The sequence below is a fragment of the Ranitomeya imitator genome, chromosome 5, assembly GCF_032444005.1.
Source record: "Ranitomeya imitator isolate aRanImi1 chromosome 5, aRanImi1.pri, whole genome shotgun sequence".
Classification (NCBI taxonomy): Eukaryota; Metazoa; Chordata; class Amphibia; order Anura; family Dendrobatidae; genus Ranitomeya; species Ranitomeya imitator.
This window is the reverse complement of record NC_091286.1, coordinates 580,332,808-580,359,695: the sequence shown is the minus strand read 5'-3', so window position 1 is coordinate 580,359,695 and position 26,888 is coordinate 580,332,808. Positions and strand designations below refer to the sequence as shown.

The 26,888-nt window shown below is 45.3% G+C and overlaps 1 protein-coding gene across 1 annotated transcript in view; it reads right to left on the bottom strand.

Moving 5' to 3' along the window:
• Nucleotides 1–1,110: 1,110 nt before the first annotated feature.
• RASA2 (RAS p21 protein activator 2) overlaps nucleotides 1,111–26,888 on the bottom strand; it is a 146,265-nt gene continuing 120,487 nt past the window's right edge. The window contains exons 14-24 of the mRNA XM_069727870.1: nucleotides 22,605–22,728; nucleotides 20,696–20,802; nucleotides 17,938–18,024; nucleotides 17,775–17,852; nucleotides 17,476–17,549; nucleotides 13,796–13,899; nucleotides 8,768–8,850; nucleotides 8,441–8,649; nucleotides 7,569–7,672; nucleotides 4,198–4,378; nucleotides 1,111–3,640 (exon numbers count right to left, since the gene is read on the bottom strand). Coding sequence (XP_069583971.1) covers nucleotides 3,610–3,640; nucleotides 4,198–4,378; nucleotides 7,569–7,672; nucleotides 8,441–8,649; nucleotides 8,768–8,850; nucleotides 13,796–13,899; nucleotides 17,476–17,549; nucleotides 17,775–17,852; nucleotides 17,938–18,024; nucleotides 20,696–20,802; nucleotides 22,605–22,728 — 1,182 coding nt within the window. The 3' untranslated portion in view covers nucleotides 1,111–3,609. The remainder of the gene's footprint in view (nucleotides 3,641–4,197; nucleotides 4,379–7,568; nucleotides 7,673–8,440; nucleotides 8,650–8,767; nucleotides 8,851–13,795; nucleotides 13,900–17,475; nucleotides 17,550–17,774; nucleotides 17,853–17,937; nucleotides 18,025–20,695; nucleotides 20,803–22,604; nucleotides 22,729–26,888) is intronic.

Here is a 26,888-nt window from a genome sequence, read left to right as displayed (position 1 = left end):
GACCCGAGGCGGGAATGTCCCCCCCTGAGCACGGCCACGCAGATAGCGTGCCCGGACAAGAAGCGGCGCGGTGTTCCGTAAAGGCAGCCGCGCCGGAACAGGGGACAGGGAGGCCGCATCCACGGAAGTGGCGCGGCTGAAAAGAGATGCGATTCGCATCAGAAAACCCCTAAATAGGAACCCCCTTTTTAGGATCCAGGGAAGCCACAGGGTGGGGAGGGAAAATACTCACCTAAACATCCCCCGCCGGTACTAACCTGGAAGGAATGAGACGTCCACGGAGCTGATGGACGTCCTCGTCTCCTCCGACCGACAGGCTCTGGTGGGCGAGTGGGTGGGGGACGGAGCCAGGACCGGACTTCTAAGCACGCTTGTGTGCTAGGATCTTGGTCCTGGTGAGGGATCTATGAGGATACGGGGTGGCAGTACACGCCGTACTCATAGTCCACATTGTGGGACTACAGGTGTGACTGTTCACCCTGTATCCCTCCGGAAAAACCTGAAAGGAAACGACGCACATTGAGGTAGATAAGGGTCTAATGAAAGACCCGTGTCCACCTCCTACTGACACTAAGCTAAACTGAATATCCTACTTCCTGTCGGTAGGGTGTATACTGCAGAGGAGGAGCTAACTTTTTATTTGCATAGTGTCAGCCTCCTAGTGGCAGCAGCATACACCCATGGTTCCTGTGTCCCCCAATGAAAGGCGATAGAGAAAAAACTTTATTCTGCCCCACTCAACATGGGCTAGGATGAGTGGGGCAGAATAAAGTGTTTTCACTTTCTTTTCCACCTGAAACAACTGGAGTGCTGCCTTCATTTTTTTCTTCTCTTTAGTTCGGCAAGTATTATACTGTTTGCTTGGAGGCCTGGCACCCGCTATACACACACACACACACACACACTCAGAAAATATATATATGTGTTGTACAAAAAAATAATAAAATAGCCTGAATTTCATTTAGAAAAAATGAGCTATTCTCATCTCCGTTGTCATCTGTATGCAATCCACATGGCATCAGATTTTATACATCCGCAGTTATTAAAACGTACAAGTCCAGATACAGTTTCCTATGTTAGACAATTGCAATGTATCAGATTTCCTTTTTTGTGGGGCATGCATAGACATGAATAGGTGAGTCTCAAGTGCAGATTCGGTCCGTGAGAATAAACCCCCGCTCATATAAACACCCTAGTTGAGTAGCATTGGTCCTAGCGCTGTCCACCTGATGTCCGTTTTCTCATGGTCACGTGAACGTGGCCTCACAGGGCTACACTTCGCTCACGCAGTATTAACTTGGGACACGGTTACATTCGCTGCTCATTTTTTGTGTCTGACTGAGCCGTCCTGTACATTTCCCCATCATGCTTTATCTGGTCAGTTTCACGTTTTGGGGAGGTCTATGGTGCTTTGTAGATTTGTCCTGTTGGTGGCACAAACATTTGCTCCCAAGCACGTGGTGCCTACTGTACGAGGCAAATCATGAAGATTACCCCAAAGTATGACTGGTGTGAAGTGCCATGCAAAACTAGACATAAAAAATGAACTTGTACATTCCAGATGTCCTAGGTGCAGGGCATGGTCTTCCAATAGGACGGTGTATGTATTAAGTGCTTAAATCTCTTGCTAAGCAGATCAGCCCTCTGCACAACCCACCTGTTACATCATATATTGGATAAACATCTCCACCACACATGGACAATGGGGGTTCCTTCAGAAGGACAGGTACAACATGGACCCTCAGTGAACATTAGAGTGGCCCCTCGTATTCCTAAGTCTGAAAACACACTGTTTTTGATGCAACTTTTGAGCTAAAGCCAAAAGTGAATCCAGTAGGATTGGAAATATAAGTCCTTCATTCATATTTCCTATTCCTTTGGAATCTGCTTCTGGTTTTTGCTCAAAATGTGTCTCCAGCCTTAAAGGAGTTGACCAATGACATTGATGACCTATCCTTAAGATTGGTTGGGGGTTGACACTCAGCACCCGCCCCGATCAGCTGTTACCGGGATGTCAACGGCGCCTAGAGCAGGACATCCTTGGTACGGCAGACCGGCTTCTGTGCAAGTGAGTAGTAGATCTTTATTTGCCAGCAGTGGTCTCTGCACAGCTTTAGATGGGTTGGCCCACAAACATTTGTCTCCTATCCTCGGGCTATGTGATAAATGCATGATCGCTGAGGGTCCCATTTAGATGGGTTGGCCCACAAACATTTGTCTCCTATCCTCGGGATATGTGATAAATGCATGATCGCTGAGGGTCCCATTGTTAGGTTTCCCACCAATCACAAGAACAGGAGAAACATCACCTCATTAAATGGCAAGGAGGTCAAACATGTTCAGGATTGCTCCTTTCACCGACTATGGCACTCACAGATAGCACAGAGCTTGGCAGGACCCCACATGTGCATGCTACTCAACCTGGTGACACAGGACCCCCGTTCTTGTGATTGATGGGGGCCCTACCAATCATGTATATCCAAAAACTAGCATTGGTCAACAACTTCTACAAATCAATAGCAATAGTAAATTAGGCCTTATTCATACATTTTATCCATGTGTTTGTAGGAAGGTGGCCTATTTTGTCCCAATAAACTAAAAAAAGTCCTCAGTAAAGTCCCCTAACCACACAGACAACATTTTGTTTTTTTTTGTTATTGCTTTTAGTGTAGAGAGCTTAGTTTGTCAGATCTTTCCAAGTATCTCCTCAGATCTGGTCCGTGTGCTGTCCGATGTTTTCACAGACTCATTAATGGGCAAGTTCAGGCTGCAGATCTGAACAGAGAAGCATAGATCTTAGATTTTTTGTTTTCGGGATGTGAGAATAGCCTCACTGCTTAAAATGGGTCCCAAAGGACAGCACATGGACGACAAACACTGGTGTCTGAATAAGGCCTTAATCTGTAAGGTCACGTGGTGGTGAGGAGTAAACTTGGTGACATTGTCTGGTTCTGTTCTACTGGGACTTTTCCAAATGTTTTCAGGGAACCCACAAAATAACAAAAATAATATAAAAGTAAAAACAAAATCAAATAAAAAAAAAAAGAGAAACGTAAAACAATACAAACTATGTGTACCATCTAAAAAGAAAACCAGGCCCTGACTTGATTCATTCTGGGACAGGTGGTAAAGTCTAGTGTGGTTCCTTCAAGGGTTCCTCCTTTTTAACTCAGCCAAGTTTCTTCTTAAACTGGCCTGAGGTTTCTCCTGAACCCTGTATGATTGCACAGTGCTGAGCACACTTGATAGACATCCCCTTGTCCTCCGAGTGGTGTGTCCTAACACCGCTAGGTCACCGCAGCCAGGCCTAGAAGATGGACCCCCAGGGAATGTGAAGTTGTTAGCAGTATCTGTACTCCACAAAGTACCGCCTACAGTGGTCAGGGCATGACAAAGCGACACGTCCCGTCATCATCCTCGGCAGCTGTAAGATACTGGCACCTCGCGCCTCTTCCTGGCATCCAAACAAGACATTCAAATGTCATTGAAAGTTTTTCCTATAATGAAAATGTATGAGGGTCCCGCCAGGGCATCACACAACTCCAGCCTTCTTCAGGACAATGTGTAGTCGTCTTTCCCAGTTCTTAGATGCTCACAATCTTGTGGGTGCTATGAACCTTTTCCCACAATTGGATTCTCTCTGAAAGGCAAAACAGAAAACCAGTTATACCCACACACCGCCCCGTTGGAAGACAACATCAGACATTTGCTAGAAACTAAAATCTTATTCCTAAGGTAAAAGGATATAAAGAAGTCTCAATTATTATGAGTATTATTATCAGCCGCCAGGTGTTGTCGGCGAATGTTACGCTGACCTAGACTATGTGAACTGGCTGCCATGTCTGCTAGGAAAACAACACTGCTGATAAGACGCTCTCATTTCCCATAACACTGCTGTGTACAAGAGGGGTGCACAATGGGCTTCAGCATTATTGGGATATTTTAGGCTGTGTTTGGGTTATCACATCGTTCTTTGCCATACTGCTTTGTCTTAAGCAATGCTAGCTGGAGATACTCTACTGAGACCACACCGAGGCCTTCAAAACCACGCCAGGGAATCCAGGACAGCAACAAGCTTTTCCCAAAACAGTGGTCATAAAATATATACATATGGAGCTTATTGTTTCTTGTATTCTCTTTTAGAATATTTTTTTTTTGCTTAGTTTGTGCCTTATCCAACATTATCAGGATACTCACTGGCTGCCATATTTTGCACTGGTGGAACCTTTCTTGTGTTTCTCATGGGGTTCATTCAATTTCTCGACAATGGCTTTAATTTGCTGGAGGGTCTTAAAGGTTTCCACAGAATCGTCTATTGTGAAGTGGTAGTCGCTGTGTTCTTGTGGGCCCTGGTACACCGCCATGCTCGCACAAGCCTCTGAAAAGAAAGGTAAAGTTTATTTACCAAAAGGGGCCATTGCAAGGGGTCGCTCGCTTTCTGACGAAATTTCAGAAATGCCATATACCGACGTGTAATGTAATATGGCATGTGTAAATGCCATACCCCTGGTGTCAGAGTATGAGATCTGCATAGATTACTGTGTCCATAGCTCCCATGATGATGGCATTTACCAAAGTGACCGCGTTTTCAACTATGTCCTGTTATCCTTGATCTTATATAGCGCCATTAATTCCACAGCGCTTTACAGACATTATCATCACTGTCCACATTGGAGCTCCAATCTATATTCTCTATCCATATGTATTTGGAGTGTGGGAGGAACCTGAAGGAAACCAAGGGAGAACATACAAACTCATTGCAGGTGTTGTCCTTAGTGGGATGAGAACCCAGGACCCAAGTGCTGCAAAGCTTCAGTGCTAACCACTGAGCCACCTTTCAGCGCAGCACAGTAGGGGAGTGCGGCAGTAATGAATAAAGCGCTAAACCGCATCAGCAATCATGGTGTAACCCCTGAGTACAGTATGTTAACAGACCACCATTTCCTATAGGTCCCACACGATTTACCCTAATGGCCGCATCCTATAATTCAACCAACATGCATCTATATATATAATTGTCTAAGGGTCACTTCCGTCTGTCCTTCTGTCTGTCTTTCTGTCACGGTTATTTATTCGCTGATTGGTCTCGCCAGCTGCCTGTCATGGCTGCCGGGACCAATCAGCGACGGGCACAGTCCTGAAGAAAATGGCCGCTCCTTACTCCCTGCAGTCAGTGCCTGTCGCCCGCATACTCCCCTCTGGTCACCGCTAACACAGGGTTAATGCCGGCGGTAACGGACCGTGTTATGCCGCGGGTAACGCACTCCGTTACCGCCGCTATTAACCCTGTGTGTCCCCAACTTTTTACTATTGACGCTGCCTATGCGGCATCAATAGTAAAAAATGTAATGCTAAAAGTAATTTAAAAAACAAACAAACCTGCTATACTCACCCTCCGTAGTCGCTCGCGCCGGCCGCCATCTTCCGCTGCAGTTTCCGGTGGCAAAGATGGTATGGCAGAAGGACCTGCCATGACGTCACGGTCATGTGACCGCGACGTCATCACAGGTCCTGCGCCCATACCAATGCTGGGACCGGAAGCTGCCGTGGACTACAAGGGGCCTTCAGAAAGGTGAGTATATGTTTATTTTTTATTTTTTCACCTGTGACAAACCTGGCTGGGCAATATACTACGTAGCTGGGCAATATAGTACGTGACTGGCCAATATACTACGTGCCTCTGTGCTGTATACTACGTTGTTGTGCGATATACTACGTCACTGGGCAATATACTACGTGACTGGGCAATATACTACGTGGCTGGGCAATATACTACGTGGCTGGGCAATATACTACATCACTGGGCAATATAGTACGTGGCTGTGCAATATACTACGTGGCTGTGCAATATACTACGTGGCTGCGCAATATACTAGGTGGCTGGGCAATATACTACATGGACATGCATATTCTAGAATACCCGATGCGTTAGAATCGGGCCACCATCTAGTAAATTATATTCTCCCATGGACTAGTATATGCAGATGTATCTGCAGCAGGATTATACTAAGGAGAATATCCTCCATGTGATGTAACCCCGTCTAATGTACAGCACCATGGAATTAATGGTGCTATATAAATAAATAATCATAATAATGTGTGGATACTTTCTGCATGTTGGCTGAATTATAGGAAGGATAGCTTATTTAAGCCTACATAGGTAGATTTCTTTATGTCTATAGCGCACCGCTTTGGTATTTGGTGCTCTATTTATGGTGTTACTGTTTTGATGCAAATATTCAGATAAGCTCCCTATAGCACACGAAGGAGTAACACAACTAAGGAATCGTCTGACATATGTGACGGGCATTTCTAACAATCTGTTTAGCATTTGCATTTTTGCTTAATTTTGCTATTAGACAGGGAAGGGATTACCAGGGAGAGTTGACGAGGAGCGAGGGCGCCATTATCGGGACCTCATGGGGCCAACCTCCATTGGTAGGGAGGGTCAGCAATAGGTAATAAGGCAAGACCCCTAAAATTAATCTATTACATACATCATGACCATTTTGTGAGAAGCACAGTATACGGACAGTGACTACCAGAAATGACCGATTATGGTGTGATAAAGTGATCCATTTGATGACAACTTGTGAGACTGTGCCTATCTAGAGAGTTTAGCTAAGTTCTCCAATTATCTAACTCTAGCCGGTCAGATTTGGAGTAGACCTGTATTTTATTTTTTCTTTACTATGTTATCATCACTTCCTATATTTGAAAATCCTATTTCCCATTAGCGGACAGGTAAGAGATTGCGGTACTAGGGGGAGCCGTCAATTAGCGGGGGCGCCACTGTTGCGACCCTGGGGTGCCGAGCTCTACGGCTCAGGCAGGGATCGACACTAGGGTAAGATCCTACAGACACAACTGAGTCAGTCTTACCATCCCTCTGATTGGATCTTTATGTGTATTGTGCTTTTTGTTTTCTGTGAATATGGGTATTTTTAGGATTTAATATTAAAAATAGATTTTTTAGGGGAATTTATGGTACTCGATTTTGAAGTCCTCTTCCTAAATATACAGTATTAGTCGCAATGTGAAAGGACCCTAAGGTGTTAAAGGGGTTGTCCAAGGCTGCAGACACTTTGTGACTATAGACTTCCGAATCCTCACAGCGAATGGTGAGCATCGCACGCTGTCAGGATTCTCCATTCTTGCCCATGAGAGAACTCGACTAGACGTGCTTGGCCTCTCTCAGTGCACTTTTATTGAGCAATGACAACAAGTCTAGTCGGGATGTGACTGCATGTATGCGATCCGCCTCCTGTCGGCATGCAGAAGTCTGCAGTCACATGGAGTGACTGGAAACTTTCATTCCGAACCCTGTCAACCACTTTAAGTATATGTCTGATGTAACTCCAGGAACTTTTCATGATTTATACATCAAACATAAGATGCAATGGGGCCTTCCCAAAAAGAGAAGAGCCCTTCAGAAGGTGTCCTAACGTCTCATATGAGCAAAACACACTCATAAGAAGAAAATACTGTATAAAGGTAAACACTGTATAACACGACAAGTACAACGTTATCTGCGTCACAGGCAGAAAGTTACATTTAGAACAAGTTACCTTCCATTTTCTGCAGTTTTGGCATGTTTGTGCTAAACAGAGAATAGATCTTTTCACATTCGCGGTCTCCGTCTATATCTAGCGCCACATCAGCTGGAACACCTCTGTGAAGACACGAAGCGTTAGTGAGCTGATAACACAATGTACCGGCACAGGACGCTCCGATTCCACAACTGCTGGGACACTGATTCAAGGGTAATGAATGTAATGGAAGCCAGAAGATATCACATTGTCCCCTCCAAGTTGTTTGCTCCCCAGATAAAAGTTGTGGAAAGTATTACGCTGGGCGACTTACATATTTATTAGTGAATAAGGATATAACGTGCTCCTAGGTTGTAAGTCTTTGCCAAGTGGTTAAATGGGAGTCATCAGAATACCAGCAATGAACATTACGTCTCTTACCTATAGATTTGGTATCAATCTCACCCTTTCAAGCCAGGACGGGCTCATTTACAACAGCCTGAGAATTATGCTCATCTCAGACTAGAATTCAAGGTCACAATTTACATAGTTGTCGGCATGACGGCGTGTCTCATACACGAGCGCTAGCTCAGCCGAGGGTGTGCCCCGGTGTTCTCTATGATAGAGCCGCTGCCAGACTTCTCTGGTGGCTTATGTCATACAAAACAAAACGATCGTCAGTCTGAAATTCGGACATACTGAATCCTGATCTCCCCCAAACATCATCTTTTCACAATAGACTGTCGCCCATTCCAGTCTATATCGGCAAGTTTGGCCAATGTTTAGTCTAATGTGTATCAGGGCCATAAACAGATCGGCGCTCACCCTACAAATGAGTGAAAAGGACCATCATTCTCAGCAGCACATCGGCCTGTGTGAGTGCCATTCCCTACAGCATCGCCAATACTTACACAGTGCAGGGGCTGCAGCCTTCAGTATTCTCAGAAGACGCCTTGCAGCACAGCCAGGTCCCATTTATGAACGCAGACGGGTGATATTTGCTGAGCCTCCTATGATTTCGCCTGCTCACTCTGCTCAACACCTCGATCCACTCACTGGCCTCCACACAGTTACTGGCCTGGATGTACAGGGGCTTTTCACCATAAATCACCTGGAACATCTGTAATGTGTACATAGAATACATACTGTTAGGCCATACCCTCCACATTATCTGTACAGGTTGGGTGCCTATACCAGGTAGTGAGAAATGCTACGTCATGCCAGGCGGAGGCACTTACATTATTCTTACTGAAGGCACTTTCATCCAGCTTCTCAACAGCCAGGATATTCTTAATAGGGATGCGGAAGACCGGCTCTTTATCTGCCCGAGATACAAGAGAGTCACATAACACTAGCTGTTTCCAGCCAGCTAACGCTCGGCACGCTCATTGCTGTCTAATTAACGCTGCTGGTGATTACACTAAAGTAAATAATGACAACATTCAATAGCGCTTACGCAGGTGGTAAATTAACTTAAAATGAAGTTAATAACAATAATAATCATTAAAAATCTGAATAATACTAAAAATACATTTTATTCAGTGTAAAATCAAAAACAAACTGGATTCAGTAAGATGTGCGTTTTTTATTCATTCCTGCATCTAAACAAATTTCATAACGAAACATAAGTTAAAATTTCTCTGTAAACACAATTAAATGTATAGTCATTTTCGTCATTTTCAAAGATCTTTCCTTGACTTCTACCAGGTACAATTTAATGTGTGGGGACGGGATTATGTGGTAATGTGGTGGTGGTGGGGGGGCAGGATTATGGGTGGTGATGGGGCGGGATTATGGGTGGTGGGGGGCGGGATAATGGGTGGTGATGGGGCGGGATTGTGTGTGGTAATGGGGTGGGGGACGGGATTGTGTGTGGTATGGGGTGGGGGACGGGATTGTGTGTGGTAATGGGGTGGGGGGGCGGGATTGTGTGTGGTAATGGGGTGGGGGGGCGGGATTGTGTGTGGTAGTGGGGTGGGGGGGCGGGATTGTGTGTGGTAATGGGGTGGGGGGGCGGGATTGTGTGTGGTAATGGGGTGGGGGGGCGGGATTGTGTGTGGTAATGGGGTGGGGGGGGCGGGATTGTGTGTGGTAATGGGGTGGGGGGGGCGGGATTGTGTGTGGTAATGGGGTGGGGGGGCGGGATTGTGTGTGGTAATGGGGTGGGGGGGCGGGATTGTGTGTGGTAATGGGGTGGGGGGGGCGGGATTGTGTGTGGTAATGGGGTGGGGGGGCGGGATTGTGTGTGGTAATGGGGTGGGGGGGCGGGATTGTGTGTGGTAATGGGGTGGGGGGGCGGGATTGTGTGTGGTAATGGGGTGGGGGGGCGGGATTGTGTGTGGTAATGGGGTGGGGGGGCGGGATTGTGTGTGGTAATGGGGTGGGGGCGGGATTGTGTGTGGTGATGTGGTGGGGGGTGGGATTATGTGTGGCTATGGGGTGGGGGGCGGGATTGTGTGTGGTAATGGGGTGGGGGGCAAGATTATGTGTGGTAATGGGGTGGGGGCGGGATTGTGTGTGGTAATGGGGTGGGGGGTGGGATTGTGTGTGGTAATGGGGTGGGGGGCGGGATTGTGTGTGGTAATGGGGTGGGGGGCGGGATTGTCTGTGGTGATGTTTTGGGGGCGGTATTATGTGTGGTGATGTGGTGGGAGGCAGAGCTTCTGTGCAGGGGGCGGGATTAGCGTGTAATCACGATGCCTCATATATATATATATATATATATATATATATATCTATATCTATATATATAGATATATAGATATAGATATATATATATATATAGATATATATATATATATATATAGATATATATATATAGATAGATACTTGGAAAGATAAAACCACTACAGGATATGTAGAGAACTATTCATACAGCAGTGTAAAATCTGCATGAGATACATGAGGATTAATAGGAACCGCTATGGGGGTCAGTAGGTAAAGCTCATCAAGTTTCTCCTCCTGCCCTCTACAGCTGGCCGATAAGAGTCAGCCGATTTCTGATTGACTGGTCAGCCACGGTCGGGCTTTGTAGGTTGTCATTTTGGACTAGAAAACCATTGCATATTTGCAGCCTGGTCTGCTTTCCAGTAATGAAGTGCAGATCAGACGTTTGGCATAAATGGTGTTCCCACTACAGCCCCAAACAAAAGAGAAAGAAAAAAAAAGGGAAGATCAAATATCTGCCGTCCGTCACAAAAAGGTACCGATGGCCATCAGAAAATTATTAAAGGTGTTTTTCAGCCAATTCAAATGCCTAGGGACTATTTTCAACTTAAAGGGGTATTCCCATCTCCAAGATCCCATCCCAGTACGTAATAGGTGTAATAATAATATTAGGATATACCTCCAATTAGATATGCAGTATAATTCTTCTGATTAGCTATGTCGCTTACCCTATGTGAAGGGCATGGAAGTAGCTTAGGTATCCATGGTTACAACCACTCTTATAGTGAAAGTTAGTTGTTAGTGGTTGTAACCATGGATACCTAAGCTACTGCAATACCCTGAACATGGGGTAACCAACATAGCTAATAAGGAGAACTATACGACATGCCTAACTGGCGATATTTGCTAATATTATTATTACAGCTATTACATATTGGGATAGGATCTTGGAGATGGAGATACCCCTTTAACCTTTTTACTGCCGATGATCAATCTCATACTTTCTTGAAGGGGGGCAATTGAGTAGGAGAGGACATACGAGATACGTCCTTTCTATTAATAGTCATAACTCAGTCTGGATCGCTGCTAAGGGAGAAGTTTCAGTTTTCTGCCCAAACAGTGTACTACCACATGCAGGGTTATTGCCATACTCAGAAAAAAAATTATGTAAGGTTTTGTGTTTTTTTTCTTCCCATTACTCTTTTTTGAAAATGAAAAATATGGGAGGTAAAACTACATTGTAGTGGAAAAAATGATTTTTTTATTTAGTCATTACACTTTGCATTAGATTACTAAACATTATATTGAATACTATAAGGTGGCTTTTTTTTTGCAAATGGTACAATTTGTGCTTTTTTTATTTTTCACCTCAACAGGTGCTTGAGAACTGAATCGGCCTGTAAAAAAAAAATTAGCAGCAAAATGGCTCCTAGGGATGCAAAATGTCAAGAAACCGCTGTCAGCAAAAGGGATTAAAGGTTATGTGGCATCCCAACATGAATTCCTGTTTAAATCAAGTATTTAGGTCAAATGTATTTTTTTTATTTTATTTTTTTTGGATCTTTCATTTCACAATCTGAATAAAAAACAATAAAAAACAATTAGTTTTCACACTAATCATTGGGAGTATTCTAGACCAATACTTCACTGTTCTTTCAGGAAATCGACTTATAGACTGACTCAGGCCGAATCTTTTGTATTGATGCATCTAATGAGCGTGTGCAAAAGTGCAGGGAATGTGTAGTATCATGTACTGTATAGTGCATCATGTACTGTGAATGGTGGCTCCCATTTTATCAGATGTGTATAGAGGAGTTACCTGTCATAATCCTGTCTGTGAGGATAATGAGACTTCTGAAAAGTTTTCTGTAAAGAACAGGAAGTAGGAATCTAAAACTGTCCCAATGTAATATTTCTCTCTCTCTTTTATTTTTAATACAGATTGTGATGTGAAAAAAGCTCCAAGATCCCCAAAAAAGTTTGAAAAAAAAAAGAACAGACAATTTTATGATAAACTCACTTTAACCTTCACGCCATATGATGTCATTGTTTCTCATGTCGCTTGGGAAAATTAATTGCCCGCCCCTGGACTAGGATGATGCCAGGGACAACTAGACTAGAGTCTCAAGGACGTAACAAGGCGTATACCAGCTGAAGTAGGAACAATAATCCACAGAATAAAATGACCCTGCCCTTTGAGTTCTGATACCCAGAAAAACTAGTTTCCTCTTGCTAACATTTCACTGTTAAAGTGATTCTGTCAGCAAGTTTTTGCAATTTAATCTGCGAGCAGCATAATGTAGGGTCAGTGAGTAGAATTACAGGAGATATGTCTGCTTGTTATTGCAGTTTCAATACAATCAGTGTTTATCAACAGGAGGTTATCACTCCAGGACTAGATGTCATGTGCAGATTAGTCAGGGTAATCTGTGTAACCCCACCCCCACCATTGATTTGCAACTTGCTTACAATGTACACAGGAAGCTGCCAATCAGTGATGTGGGCGGGGTTATACAGAGCTCAGCATTCTAACCACTGCCACATCTACAGCAGAGAAAATAAGGATTCTATCAAAACTACACCAAGCAGTTCAATAAGTGATACATCACTGGAACCAGTCTCTTTTGTCTTAGATTATAATGCTATCGGATTACATAGCAAAAACCTGCTGACGGATTCCCTTTAAAATGCAATAGAAGTCTACTGGAAATATAACACTAAGCCAAAAAGGTCCCGCACCCACATGTCCCCCATGGGCTGTATCTCCTCTAACAACTAGTGAATGTCTAAATTCAGCAGCCCCAGCTGTGATAGTGGACAGAAGAGCTAACTTTCGAATGACAGAAGAGTTAAAGGGAACCGGTCACCCCCAAAATGGAAGATGAGCTAAGCCCACCGGCATCAGGGGCTTATTTACAGCATTCTGTAATGCGGTAAACTCCGGATGTATCCTGAAAGATGAGAAAAATAGGTTAGATTATACTCACCCAGGGGCGGTCCTGCTGCGTTTCGGTCCGATGAGCGTCGTGGTCCGGTCCGGGGCCTCCCATCTTCTTATGATGACGTCCTCTTCTTGTCTTCAGGCTGCGGCGCAGGCGTACTATATCTGCCCTGTTGAGGGCAGAGCAAAGTACTGCAGTGCGCAGGCGCCGGACCTCTCTGACCTTTCCAGCACCTGCACACTGCAGTACTTTGCTCTGCCCTCAACAGGACAGATATAGTATGCCTGCGCCGGAGCCTGAAGACAAGAAGAGGACGTCATCGTAAGAAGATGGGAGGCCCTGGACCGGACCACTACGCCCATCAGATCGGACCGCCTGCCCAGGTGAGTATAATCTAACCTCTTTTTCTCCTCTTTCAGGATACATCAGGGGCTTATCTACAGTATTACAGAATGCTGTAGATAAGCCCCAGATTCCGGTGGGCTTAGCTCACCTTCGATTTTGGGGGTGACAGGTTCCCTTTAAGACAATAAAATGTTATCATATATCAACGAATATGGAGAGTGAGGTGTTACATCCAGTAATATTTCGCTTGTATTAACCCATGCAACTATTCAGTGCCAATAAACTTTTCTTAACTTTAGACACAATATTCACCTTTTTGCTTGTGGTAGGCAAATTCTCGACTCGTTAGCGAAAAATATCTCTTATTAAAGCTCTTCTTTCCAAGTCTGCGGCCCTGTGCTCGTTTGCACATCTCTCTGAAGTAAAAGATGAATAGTTATGAATTATTATTAAGGAATGTGTTTTCCTAGAAATGTGATCAGCTGATCTAAAAGGAGGGGATGTGGATGGTGTAAAGGTGCAGAACATTTCCATAGCAAACAGAAAGTTGCGCAGAAATCAGTCTAAGGCCACATTGAGTATTTGGTCAGTATTTTACCTCAGTATTTGTAAGCCAAAACCAGGAGAGGAACAATGAGAGGAAAAGTACAGGTCCTTCTCAAAAAATTAGCATATAGTGTTAAATTTCATTATTTACCATAATGTAATGATTACAATTAAACTTTCATATATTATAGATTCATTATCCACCAACTGAAATTTGTCAGGTCTTTTATTGTTTTAATACTGATGATTTTGGCATACAACTCCTGATAACCCAAAAAACCTGTCTCAATAAATTAGCATATTTCACCCATCCAATCAAATAAAAGTGTTTTTTAATAACAAACAAAAAAACCATCAAATAATAATGTTCAGTTATGCACTCAATACTTGGTCGGGAATCCTTTGGCAGAAATGACTGCTTCAATGCGGCGTGGCATGGAGGCAATCAGCCTGTGACACTGCTGAGATGTTATGGAGGCCCAGGATGCTTCAATAGCGGCCTTAAGCTCATCCAGAGTGTTGGGTCTTGCGTCTCTCAACTTTCTCTTCACAATATCCCACAGATTCTCTATGGGGCTCAGGTCAGGAGAGTTGGCAGGCCAATTGAGCACAGTAATACCATGGTCAGTAAACCATTTACCAGTGGTTTTGGCACTGTGAGCAGGTGCCAGGTCGTGCTGAAAAATGAAATCTTCATCTCCATAAAGCATTTCAGCCGATGGAAGCATGAAGTGCTCCAAAATCTCCTGATAGCTAGCTGCATTGACCCTGCCCTTGATGAAACACAGTGGACCAACACCAGCAGCTGACATGGCACCCCACACCATCACTGACTGTGGGTACTTGACACTGGACTTCAGGCATTTTGGCATTTCCTTCTCCCCAGTCTTCCTCCAGACTCCCGCACCTTGATTTCCGAATGACATGAAAAATTTGCTTTCATCAGAAAAAAGTACTTGGGACCACTTAGCAACAGTCCAGTGCTGCTTCTCTGTAGCCCAGGTCAGGCGCCTCTGCCGCTGTTTATGGTTCAAAAGTGGCTTTACCTGGGGAATGCGGCACCTGTAGCCCATTTCCTGCACACGCCTGTGCACGGTGGCTCTGGATGTTTCCACACCAGACTCAGTCCACTGCTTCCTCAGGTTCCCCAAGGTCTGGAATCGGTCCTTCTCCACAATCTTCCTCAGGGTCCGGTCTCCTCTTCTCGTTGTACAGCGTTTTCTGCCACATTGTTTCTTTCCAACAGACTTACCATTGAGGTGCCTTGATACAGCACTCTGGGAACAGCCTATTTGTTGAGAAATTTCTTTCTGGGTCTTACCCTCTTGCTTGAGGGTGTCAATGATGGCCTTCTTGACATCTGTCAGGTCGCTAGTCTTACCCATGATGGGGGTTTTGAGTAATGAACCAGGCAGGGAGTTTATAAAAGCCTCAGGTATCTTTTGCATGTGTTTAGAGTTAATTAGTTGATTCAGAAGATTAGGGTAATAGGTCGTTTAGAGAACCTTTTCTTGATATGCTAATTTATTGAGACAGGTTTTTTGGGTTATCAGGAGTTGTATGCCAAAATCATCAGTATTAAAACAATAAAAGACCTGACAAATTTCAGTTGGTGGATAATGAATCTATAATATATGAAAGTTTAATTGTAATCATTACATTATGGTAAATAATGAAATTTAACACTATATGCTAATTTTTTGAGAAGGACCTGTATAATAGAAACACGTCACCACTTCTGGATTTATCACCCACTCCTGGTTTTGGCTTATAAATCCTGAGGTAAAAAAAAATCACCAAATACTGAGGTAAAATGCTGACCAAACTCTCCCCCACCAATCTCTTCACACCCACCCTACAGTAAGTAAGTGTACAAAGCATGACGGTGGACCAGGGAAGCATTAGGGAAAGTGAGTATACAGCGTAAACAGACAACATAAATTGGATCCAAGTGGATGTACCCATAATGTTTTTATGCACAACTACAGACTTGACAGGTCTCAGCTAAGGGGGGCATTCTTTAGCCTTATGGATACTGTCAGCAGGTTAGGAGACTTATAGGCAATGCTCTCTGGGGAAAAGGAATGTATATTAACACTATCACAGAAGAAACAAAGCGGCTCACTAGTGCCACCCATTGGAGGTAGCTTCCCTGTGAGTCGATGTCTGACCCTATAACAGGTCATATAAGGGTACGTGCACACAAAGTCTTTTCGATGCCGGTATACCCTCCGATTCTTGCAAAACAGAAGATACTTCATGAAAATGCTGCCATTGTTTTTCCATAACGTCTCTCCAGTCGTCTTGTGCGACGGCTGTGCCATCAATGTCTTTCTTCTTACATGTATGAGGCAGTAGCCACGTAGAAAATGGTTAGCTCACTTATTTTAACTTTTTCATAGAATCATAGAATGTTAGAGTTAGAAGGGACCTCCAGGGTCATCGTGTCCAACCCCCTGCTCAGTGCAGGATTCACTAAACCATCTCAGACAGATGTCTGCACAGCCTCTGTTTGAAGACTTCCATTGAAGGAGAACTCACCACCTCTTGTGGCAGCCTGTTCCACTCATTCATCACCCTCACTGTCAAAAAGTTTTTTTCTAATCTGTATCTTCTCCCTTTCAGTTTCATTCCATTGCTTCTCATGTTTCAATGTGCAAATGAGAATAAGGATGATCCCTCTACACTGTGACATCCCTTCAGATATTTGTAGACAGCTAGTAAGTCTCCTCTCCTCCTTTTTTGCAAGCTAAACATTCCCAGATCCTTTAACCGTTCCTCGTAGGACATACTTTGCAGTCCGCTCACCATCCCGGTAGCTCTTCTCTGAACCTTCTCCAGTTTTTCAATGTCTTTTTAAAACGTGGTGCCCAGAACTGGACACAGTATACCCGTTTTTGGTGTCTTTGCAAATGAGAAGCAGCTGAAAGAAGCTCAAAAGACTGAACCTATGGACAGCAAGTCGTTTCTACATTGCTGTGCATATGTTAATTTTTTAAAGTTTATTTAGAGCTTTTTCAGGCTGGTTAAGGAACATACCTGCCTGAAAAAGACATTGTGTGCTCATCCCCTATCAAGACTAAGGATATTTAGGCAAACCAGAGTTTTCTCCACATGAAAGACCCTGATCTGAAGACTGCAGTTTCAGGCTTGGAGCTTGGACTTATAGGGAAGCAGCTCCAATGGGTGGCGATGCTTACTCCCATATGTTGGTTAGTAATCAACTGACATTAAAAAGAGTAGATGTGATTTGAACTGCAGGACCTGATCCATCGGCCGTGTCAGTAATCTGTGGTTGATGAACGGGAGTCCTGAGAACCACCTCCTACCTCCTGGCAAGTATCATCAGGCCAGCTAATCAAAAGAGGATTGCCAGTAGGTAGTTCTGAGGGCTCCCATCCATAGCTTAAAGAAGTGACTATTATTAATTACAGCCATGCACTTACCCTTCTTTCAGGATCACTGATTCACTCATTCCACTTGGTTCTTTACTTTCAGTGGATGAAATTTCTTCTATAAACTGTGTGATAGGAATTAACATTAGGATACAGAGCAATAGATAAATGACCCTACCGCTGTAATTCAGCCCTCTTGTAATGGGCACTACATTATGTAACACAGGCTGACTGCATTCATCAGTATCATCCATGTACTGTGAATAAACAGAATGTGTCTCACATCACGCTCCACCATTACTAGTCCTATCTGCGATGTGTCTTTGTGCAGGGCACGGCTGGTATCTAACCTTTTTAACATCTGCCGTGTAGGTCTCTTCCTCGAACATCTTATAGAATTCACACATGAATGGTTCTTTGAAGCTGGACTGTGGAGAGGACAGGACACGTTGCAGAAATTAAGATATAGATAAAAGGCAAAAAAAAAAAAAAATCCATCCTGATGAAACTTACAGTTTTGCTTTTGGACAAACTGCCAACGCTTCCTAGAGTCTGAATGGTTTTTGATATGAGTGTTAACACGCGGGAGGTCTGTGCGTCCTGTGCAGGAGAAACAGATTACAGAAAAAGCTAAAATATTTATGCTGAACCAAGAACTGTCCATATGGGTCATCTCGCATCCTCATATGCTTTATACACAAGTGCAACCCTACGTGGGAGCTAGGAGATAACCTAGTAAGCCTCTGCAACAGCCTAGCATGCATGTAGTCATGACTGACCTGGGGGCCTTTGGTAGACCCCAGCCTAACATGCATGTAGTCATGACTGACCTTGGGGGCCTTTGGTAGACCCCAGAAACATGCATGTAGTCATGACTGACCATGGAGACTTTGATCGACCTGAGCCTAACATGCATGTAGTCATGACTGACCTTGGGGCCTTTGGTAGACCCCAGCCTAACATGCATGTAGTCATGACTGACCTTGGGACCTTTTTTAGACCCGAGCCTAACATGCATGTAGTCATGAGTAACCTTGGGGCCTTTGTTAAGACCCAAGCATAGCATGCATATAGTAATGAGCGACCTTGGGGCCTTTGTTAGACTCCAGCGTAACATGCATGTAGTCATGACTGACCTGGGGGCCTTTTTTAAGACCCGAGCCTAGCATGCATGTAGTCATGACCGAACTTGGGGCCTTTGATCGACCTGAGTCTAACATGCATATAGTCACAAGTGACCTTGTGGCCTTTGTTAAGACCCGAGCATAGCATGCATGTAGTCATGAGTGACCTTGTAGCCTTTGTTAGACCCCAGCCTAACATGCATGTAGTCATGACTGACCTGGGGGCCTTTGCTAAGACCTGACCCTAACATGCATGTAGTCATGACTAACCTGCGGGCCTTTGTTAGACCCGAGAATAACATGCATGTAGTCATGACTGCTTGGGGCCTTTGTTAGACCCCAGCCTAACATGCATGTAGTCATGACTGATCTGGGGGCCTTTGTTAGACCCGAGAATAACATGCATGTGGTCATGACTGACCTTGAGTATGCTCTGCTAACGTGATGATTATTATTGTAGCGGATTGGTAAACGCTTTACGCAGGTGTGGGAAAAAATATGGCAAAGAATGCTTCCACAAATAGAAGTGTTAGCGGTATTTCGGTAAATTAAAGAAATGCAAAATGAATGAGCAAAAGAGAAATCTAACCCAAAATTTGGTGTGATCTATTTTTGTCTTCAAAACAACAGCAATTCTTTTGAAGAAACTCAGCAGGGAGGTTGTTCCAAACATCCTGGAGAACCAACCACAGATCTTCAGTGGGTTTAGGCTTGTGCAAATCCTTCTGGCTCATCCTAAACAGACTCAATGATGATATGTAATCATGGCTCTGTGGGAGCTACATGGTCACATATTTGTCTGTATTTCTCAGCACTGAGGACACCAAGAAATGGGCAGTATTGTGGCCCGTAGATGCAGTGGTTGGCCAAGAAAACTTAGAGCAGCAAATGAAAGACACATCATGTTTACTTTCGTTCGAAAATCGTACGATGTCTAGAATTGCCGTCGGCTCAGAACTGGCAGCAACCATTGGGGTTATTGTTCAGAGAACTCTTGCCAAAACTGGTCTTCTTGGAAGAATAGCAGCCAAAAAAATATCTTCGTCATGGAAGCAAGGCCAAGCCACTCATCTATGCTCCAAAACATAGAAACTGGGCTGCAGAAACATGGTGGCATGTGTTCCAGACTGACGTTATGTGCACACGTAGAATGGTCCACTACGGATTTTTCCGCAGTGGATTTGATAAATCTGCAGGGCAAAACCACTGCGTTTTTCCTACGGATTTACCGCAGTTTTTGTGCGGATTCCACTGCGGTTTTACACCTGCGGTTTTCTATTATGGAGCAGGTGTAAAACCGCTGCGGATTCCGCACAAAGAATTGACATGCTGTGGAATGTAAACCGCTGCGTTTCCGCACGTTTTTTTCCGCAGCATGGACACAGCGTTTTCTGTTTCCCATAGGTTTACATTGTACTGCAAACTCTTGGGAAATTGCTGCGGACCCGCAGCAAAATCCGCTTCGTGTGCACATAGCCTAAGGAGTCAAAATGTGAAATATTTGGCTGTAACAGAAGGAAGTTTGTCACTGAAGGTCTGGAGAGCGGTACAATACTGAGTGTCTGCAGGCAACATGGAAGCATTGTGGAGGATGATTGCAAGTTTGGGGCTGCACTTCAACAAATGGAGTTTGGGATTTAGCCAGGATTAACGATGTTTTCAATGCTGAGAAATAAAGGCAGATCCTTATTTATCATGTAATACCATCGGGGAGGTGTCTGACTGTCACCAAGTTTATATTGGAGGAAGATAATGACACCAAATATACAGCGAATGTCATACAAAAATATCTTGAGAGTAAAGAAGAACAAGGAAACCTGGAACAGAAGATATGGCCCCACAGGGCCCTGATCTCAGCATCATCGAGTCTGTCTGGGATTACATGAAGAAACACAGCGACATCCACAGATCTGAGGACAGTCCTCCACAATGTTTGCAGCAACCTCCCTGCCGAGATCCTTCAAAATCTGAACACAAATGTATCTTGAGGAATTCATGCTGTTTTGAAGGAAAAGGGCGGTCATACCAAATATATTTGCCTTCTGTTCATTCACTTTATTTTTATCAATGAACAAAATGCAAACAATTTCCATTTTTGCCACATCAGCCTAAAACTTCTGTGCAGTACTGCGGATGCAGGAACTTACTGGATGGTGGGATCTTAAATGGAAGATGTGAGGAGACACGACAGCGACAGCAAAGAATCGCAAGAAGACGAAGCTGCTGACAGCAGAGTACTGAACATGGCGGTCATCTGCAGGGAGAAGACAAGGAAAACAACAGTCACAATGGCACTTCAGTAGATCAGACATCGTTAACCCACCGGATCCTAGTTCTAGCCCATAAGCTTCTTACATACCCTGCAATGTGACATCTACTCTGAACACTGAACACAAGGAAAAAAAACAAGCAAGATAGCGAAACGTCTAACAAATACAGATATCATGTCAGATACCACTGAAGACGGAGTGATGCTTATACAATAGTGAGAGCTGCAGTATTTAATGGAAGTGTCCAGCACTGTGATCCTTAGGATAAGCCATCCATATCAGATTCGTGGGGTCAGACACAAAGCACCTCCAGGATCAGTAACAACGGGAAAACACAGTTCTGCACAATGTATAGTGGCCACTACACTGTGTGCGGAGCTTTTGCAGCACTGTACACCAAGTACATCTGGGCACAGAGGGTCCCAGCAGCCCCCCAATCTGAAATTATCTGGGGATAGGTCATATTTAAGTACTGGGCAACCCCAATCAAGGGTTATTCCCCGAATCACAAGATATTCCTTGTTGCCATGGATCAATGGGGGGTCTGACCCATGGGTTTTTTGGGGCATGGGTTGCCATACATGAATGGAGGCATACCTCCCGTCGCCCCTGTATATCCAGAGCAGCGGCTCTGGTGGTTGACTCTGGATCCAGTAGTGATGACTGTGCCATCCATATGACCACTGACGCCTGAGATCAGCTGCACAGGTCACGCAACTGGAACACTGCTTTTTTTTTGATGACTTGCTGTTCCAACCACTGGACCGCTGCAAACTATCCCAAACTTCAGTGGTCCTGTTGTATCGGACGGCAGCCTTCGCCACCGCAGCAGCCTGCACGGCAATCATAATGGTGACAGCAGGAGAAAATGTTCATTGCACAGAAGATATGTCAACCCTGGACAGCCCCTTCCAATCTTTATAGCTATCTGTATAAATGCACATATCATACATAGACATGTATATATCATCTTCTGACGATTGTTCTGAAAACAGAAGCTGCAATGAGTTGTCCAGTGAAAACAAGTTATCCGGTAATCAGATGGGTAATAACTTGCTGTTGGGTATTGATGGGGGCAGAGTGCTGGGACCCGCACCCATTGTCAAAATGGGGGACTGGTATCCATATTAGACTGGAGCGGATGGAGCGGCATAGCGCGCATGCTCGACCACTGCTCTATTCACTCCCTATTGGGTTGCCGGAGCTCTGCTCTGTTATTTTTGGCAGTCACACAGAGAGTCAATGTAGCTGTGGTCAGCACTCCGCGCCACCTTGTAATGGGGATAAAGTTCCCCATTCTGCCGATCAGGGTCGGTCCTAGTGTTGGGACACCCACCAGTCATCACCTACTCAGCAGAAGAATGAAAACTTGCTTTCACCGGACAACCCCTTTAACCATCCCCAATAGGTTTACTGCCTATTAGTGATGAGAGCACGTGCTCTGATAAGGTGTTATCTGAGCATGCTCAAGTGCTAACCTGGCGTGCTGGAATAATATAATCAAGACCCTGTGCCTGCATTTCCATCGGCTGTTCGACAGCTACAACACATGCCTAACAAACAGGCAATCCCTGCATGAGTTGTGTCTGTTTAACAGCCATGAGACATGCAGCCGCGGGACTCCCAACATATTATTCGAGCACGCTGAAGACACTGGGTTAGCACCTGAGCATGCTCAGATAACACCTTATCCCAGCACGTTCGCTCATCACTACTGCCTACATTAGGTATTCACTTGCTCTTGTCCTTTCACAGCTTCTTAGAATAACCCAGCAGGGATCCTTACTAGGGAAATGTCTAACAGCCATGTGTCGCAGTGATGAGAACAGGTCGCACATCACGGTCGGGCAGCTCATGCTGGATTTCACTATACAAGAGAACACCTTGTCCACATAATGTCTCAGATTGTCCTGTAGAGAAAAAAAACAAACAACCACACATTATACATTGATCACACAGATAAAAGGCTGCCTAAAAGGGGGTTGTCCCACCAGGCCGCCCCCTGTCCGCATACAGGGATGTCATAAATGGGGGGTGCAGCTTGTAATCCCCATTAATAACCCAGAAACTAGAGCTGTAACATCTCGACCATACCTGCATTACACAGGTCACATGTAAAACTACATTTCCTGTGTGGTGGTCACTGCTGGGGGCAAGATAACGGAAACTCTCCCTACCCTCCACAGCGAAAGCAGACATTTACATGTGGTCCTGGGGCAGCGCCGATCATCTGCGGACTGTCAGATTACAGCACAGGGCAGTTTTTTTTTACCCAATGCCATAAATGGATGCAGGAAAGAAATGAAATCTAGGCATTCTCCAATTCACATACTTCTCAGAAATCCCTAATAATTATAATACTTCCACCAAGGCAAATCGAGCGATGAGCCATCAATGAACGGCGTCCATCACTACGACAGCAATGGAAACTCCTTGTAGAGACACATCGCCCTCTGCTGCCTGACATCATCATTGCACCTGCTTATCTTCAGCTCCATCGCACAAGTAGCAGCAACTTCTAACTGGAAAGCCTGGTGGATATTGGCAGCCGCACTTCACTGGTTAGTAATAGCCACTTTACATCTGCAGATTTAAGGAAATGGCTGCGGACCAGCAGCACAGCAAGTCTACGGGGGCTTGTTTAGCTTCATTTACACAATGCAAGCACTGACACTATATGTGTAGACAATCCAACAGCGCCTCCATGTTTACACAGGATGATAAGCTGCCGACAAATATATCATCCGTGAAAAAAGGTGTGAATAAACATCAAGCGAGAGATTGGCTACATGACTGCCGTACACATTTATATGGAATAGTGGCCAGGAACGAGCATCAGTCTGCACAATCAGTGTCCTGAACAAAAAAGGGCCAAATTAATGGCTGACTAAAGGATGCAGCACTTCATACAAACAAGAGATCCATGTATTAATAAAATAAGGGGACAATTGGTGGGACACAACATGAGACGACTGATGCCAGTGATTGGCGCTAGCAGTTATGTAGGTCGGCAAGTCATCGATGCAGCACAGAAAACCGAGCAAAATATCCAGGGCGGCAGGGTCTGTATCACTTTTGTGGTTTTATGGCCTTTTCTTGACATTTCTTGGCAAACTCCCTTAAGGATGTGGTACATTTTGCCCATCAAGACAAAATTCCCTTTTCCATTCTTTGCATCACTGCATTTCATGTGTCCTTTTTTCCTTTTAAATTTCGAGATGTTTTTACAGCATCATTTTTGGTGAAGGCAACCTAGATATTGGTTTATTAAGCAAAATAAAAAAAACAAACTAACAAAGTAAAAATAACATTGCTTTGTTTTATTACATTATTACCCGAACTCTCAGAAATACATTGTCCGAGATGTAATGATGAGACTGAGTACCATTGTTTTCTTATTAGGATGCAATAGAGTTAGAATTTTGAGAATCCATTGGCAGGACTCCGCTGCATAGACCAGGTCATTACTCTGAGTGCTGGACGGAAGCTCTGCAAATATCACCTTCCTGAATCCTGACTCTTCTATTAGCAGATCCGGTGTGATGTTATAAATGTGTCAGAGCACAATGATGATGCCGCACCAGCCTGGCTCATCAATAGAACAGAACAGAACAGAAGAGGCGGGGATACCTGGAGATTAGGATGACAGAAGAGGCGGTGATCCCTGGAGATTAGGATAACAGAAGAGGCAGGATCCCTGGAGATTAGGATGACAGAAGAGGCGGGGATCCCTGGAGGTTAGGATAACAGAAGAGGCGGGGATCCCTGGAGGTTAGGAGAACAGAAGAGGCAGGATCCCTGGAGATTAGGATAACAGAAGAGGCAGGATCCCTGGAGATTAGGATGACAGAAGAGGCGGGGATCCCTGGAGGTTAGGATAACAGAAGAGGCGGGGATCCCTGGAGGTTAGGAGAACAGAAGAGGCGGGATCCCTGGAGGTTAGGAGAATAGAAGAGGCGGGGATCCCTGGAGGTTAGGAGAATAGAAGAGGCGGGGATCCCTGGAGGTTAGGAGAATAGAAGAGGTGGGGATCCCTGGAGGGTAGCATAACAGAAGAGGCGGGGATCCCTGGAGGTTAGGAGAATAGAAGAGGAGGGGATCCCTGGAGGGTAGCATAAAAGAAGAGGCGGGATCCCTGGAGGTTAGGAGAGTAGAACAGGCGGGGATCCCTGAAAGGAGGTTAGGATAACAGAAGAGGCGGGGATCCCTGGAGGTTAGGATAACAGAAGAGGCGGGATTCCTGGAGATTAGCATAACAGAAGAGGCGGTGATCTCTGGAGGTTAGGAGAATAGAAGAGGCGGGGATCCCTGGAGGTTAAGAGAATAGAAGAGGCGGGAATCCCTGGAGGTTAAGAGAATAGAAGAGGTGGGGATCCCTGCAGGTTAGGAGAATAGAAGAGGCGGGATCCCTGGAGGTTAAGAGAATAGAAGAGGCGGGGATCCCTGGAGGTTAGGAGAATAGAAGAGGCGGGGATCCCTGGAGGTTAGGAAAATAGAAGAGGTGGGGATCCCTGGAGGTTAGGAGAATAGAAGAGGTGGGATCCCTGGAGGTTAGGAAAACAGAAGAGGTGGGGATCCCTGGAGGGTAGCATAACAGAAGAGGCGGGGATCCCTGGAGGTTAGGAGAATAGAAGAGGCGGGGATCCCTGGAGGGTAGCATAACAGAAGAGGCGGGGATCCCTGGAGGTTAGGAGAATAGAAGAGGCGGGGATCCCTGGAGGTTAGGATAACAGAAGAGGCGGGGATCCCTGGAGGTTAGGATAACAGAAGAGGCGGGGATCCCTGGATGTTAGGAGAATAGAGGAGGCGGGATCCCTGGAGGTTAGGAGAGTAGAAGAGGCGGGGATCCCTGGAAAGAGGTTAGGATAACAGAAGAGGCGGGGATCCCTGGAGGTTAGGATAACAGAAGAGGCGGGATCCCTGGAGATTAGGATAACAGAAGAGGCGGTGATCTCTGGAGGTTAGGAGAATAGAAGAGGCGGGATCCCTGGAGGTTAAGAGAATAGAAGAGGCGGGGATCCCTGGAGGTTAGGAGAATAGAAGAGGCGGGGATCCCTGGAGGTTAGGATAACAGAAGAGGCGGGGATCCCTGGAGGTTAAGAGAATAGAAGAGGCGGGGATCCCTGGAGGTTAGGAGAATAGAAGAGGCGGGGATCCCTGGAGGTTAGGATAACAGAAGAGGCAGGGATCCCTGGAGGTTAGGAGAATAGAAGAGGCGGGGATCCCTGGAGGTTAGGAGAATAGAAGAGGTGGGATCCCTGGAGGTTAGGAGAGTAGAAGAGGCGGGGATCCCTGGAGGGAGGTTAGGATAACAGAAGAGGCGGGGATCCCTGGAGATTAGGATAACAGAAGAGGCGGGATCCCTGGAGATTAGGATAACAGAAAAGGCGGTGATCTCTGGAGGTTAGGAGAATAGCAGAGGCGGGGATCCCTGGAGGTTAGGATAACAGAAGAGGCGGGATCCCTGGAGATTAGGATAACAGAATAGGCGGTGATCCCTGGAGGTTAGGAGAATAGAAGAGGCGGGGATCCCTGGAGGTTAGGATAACAGAAGAGGCGGGGATCCCTGGAGGTTAGGATAACAGAAGAGGCGGGATCCCTGGAAGGAGGTTAGGATAACAGAAGAGGCGGGGATCCCTGGAGGTTAGGATAACAGAAGAGGCGGGATCCCTGGAGATTAGGATAACAGAAGAAGAGGTGATCTCTGGAGGTTAGGAGAATAGAAGAGGCGGGATCCCTGGAGGTTAGGAGAATAGAAGAGGCGGGGATCCCTGGAGGTTAGGAGAATAGAAGAGGCGGGGATCCCTGGAGGTTAGGAGAATAGAAGAGGCGGGGATCCCTGGAGGTTAGGAGAATAGAAGAGGCGGGATACCTGGAGGTTAGGAGAATAGAAGAGGCGGGGATCCCTGGAGGTTAGGAGAATAGAAGAGGCGGGATACCTGGAGGTTAGGAGAATAGAAGAGGCGGGGATCCCTGGAGGTTAGGAGAATAGAAGAGGCGGGGATCCCTGGAAGTTAGGATAACAGAAGAGGCAGGGATCCCTGGAGATTAGGATAACAGAAAAGGCGGG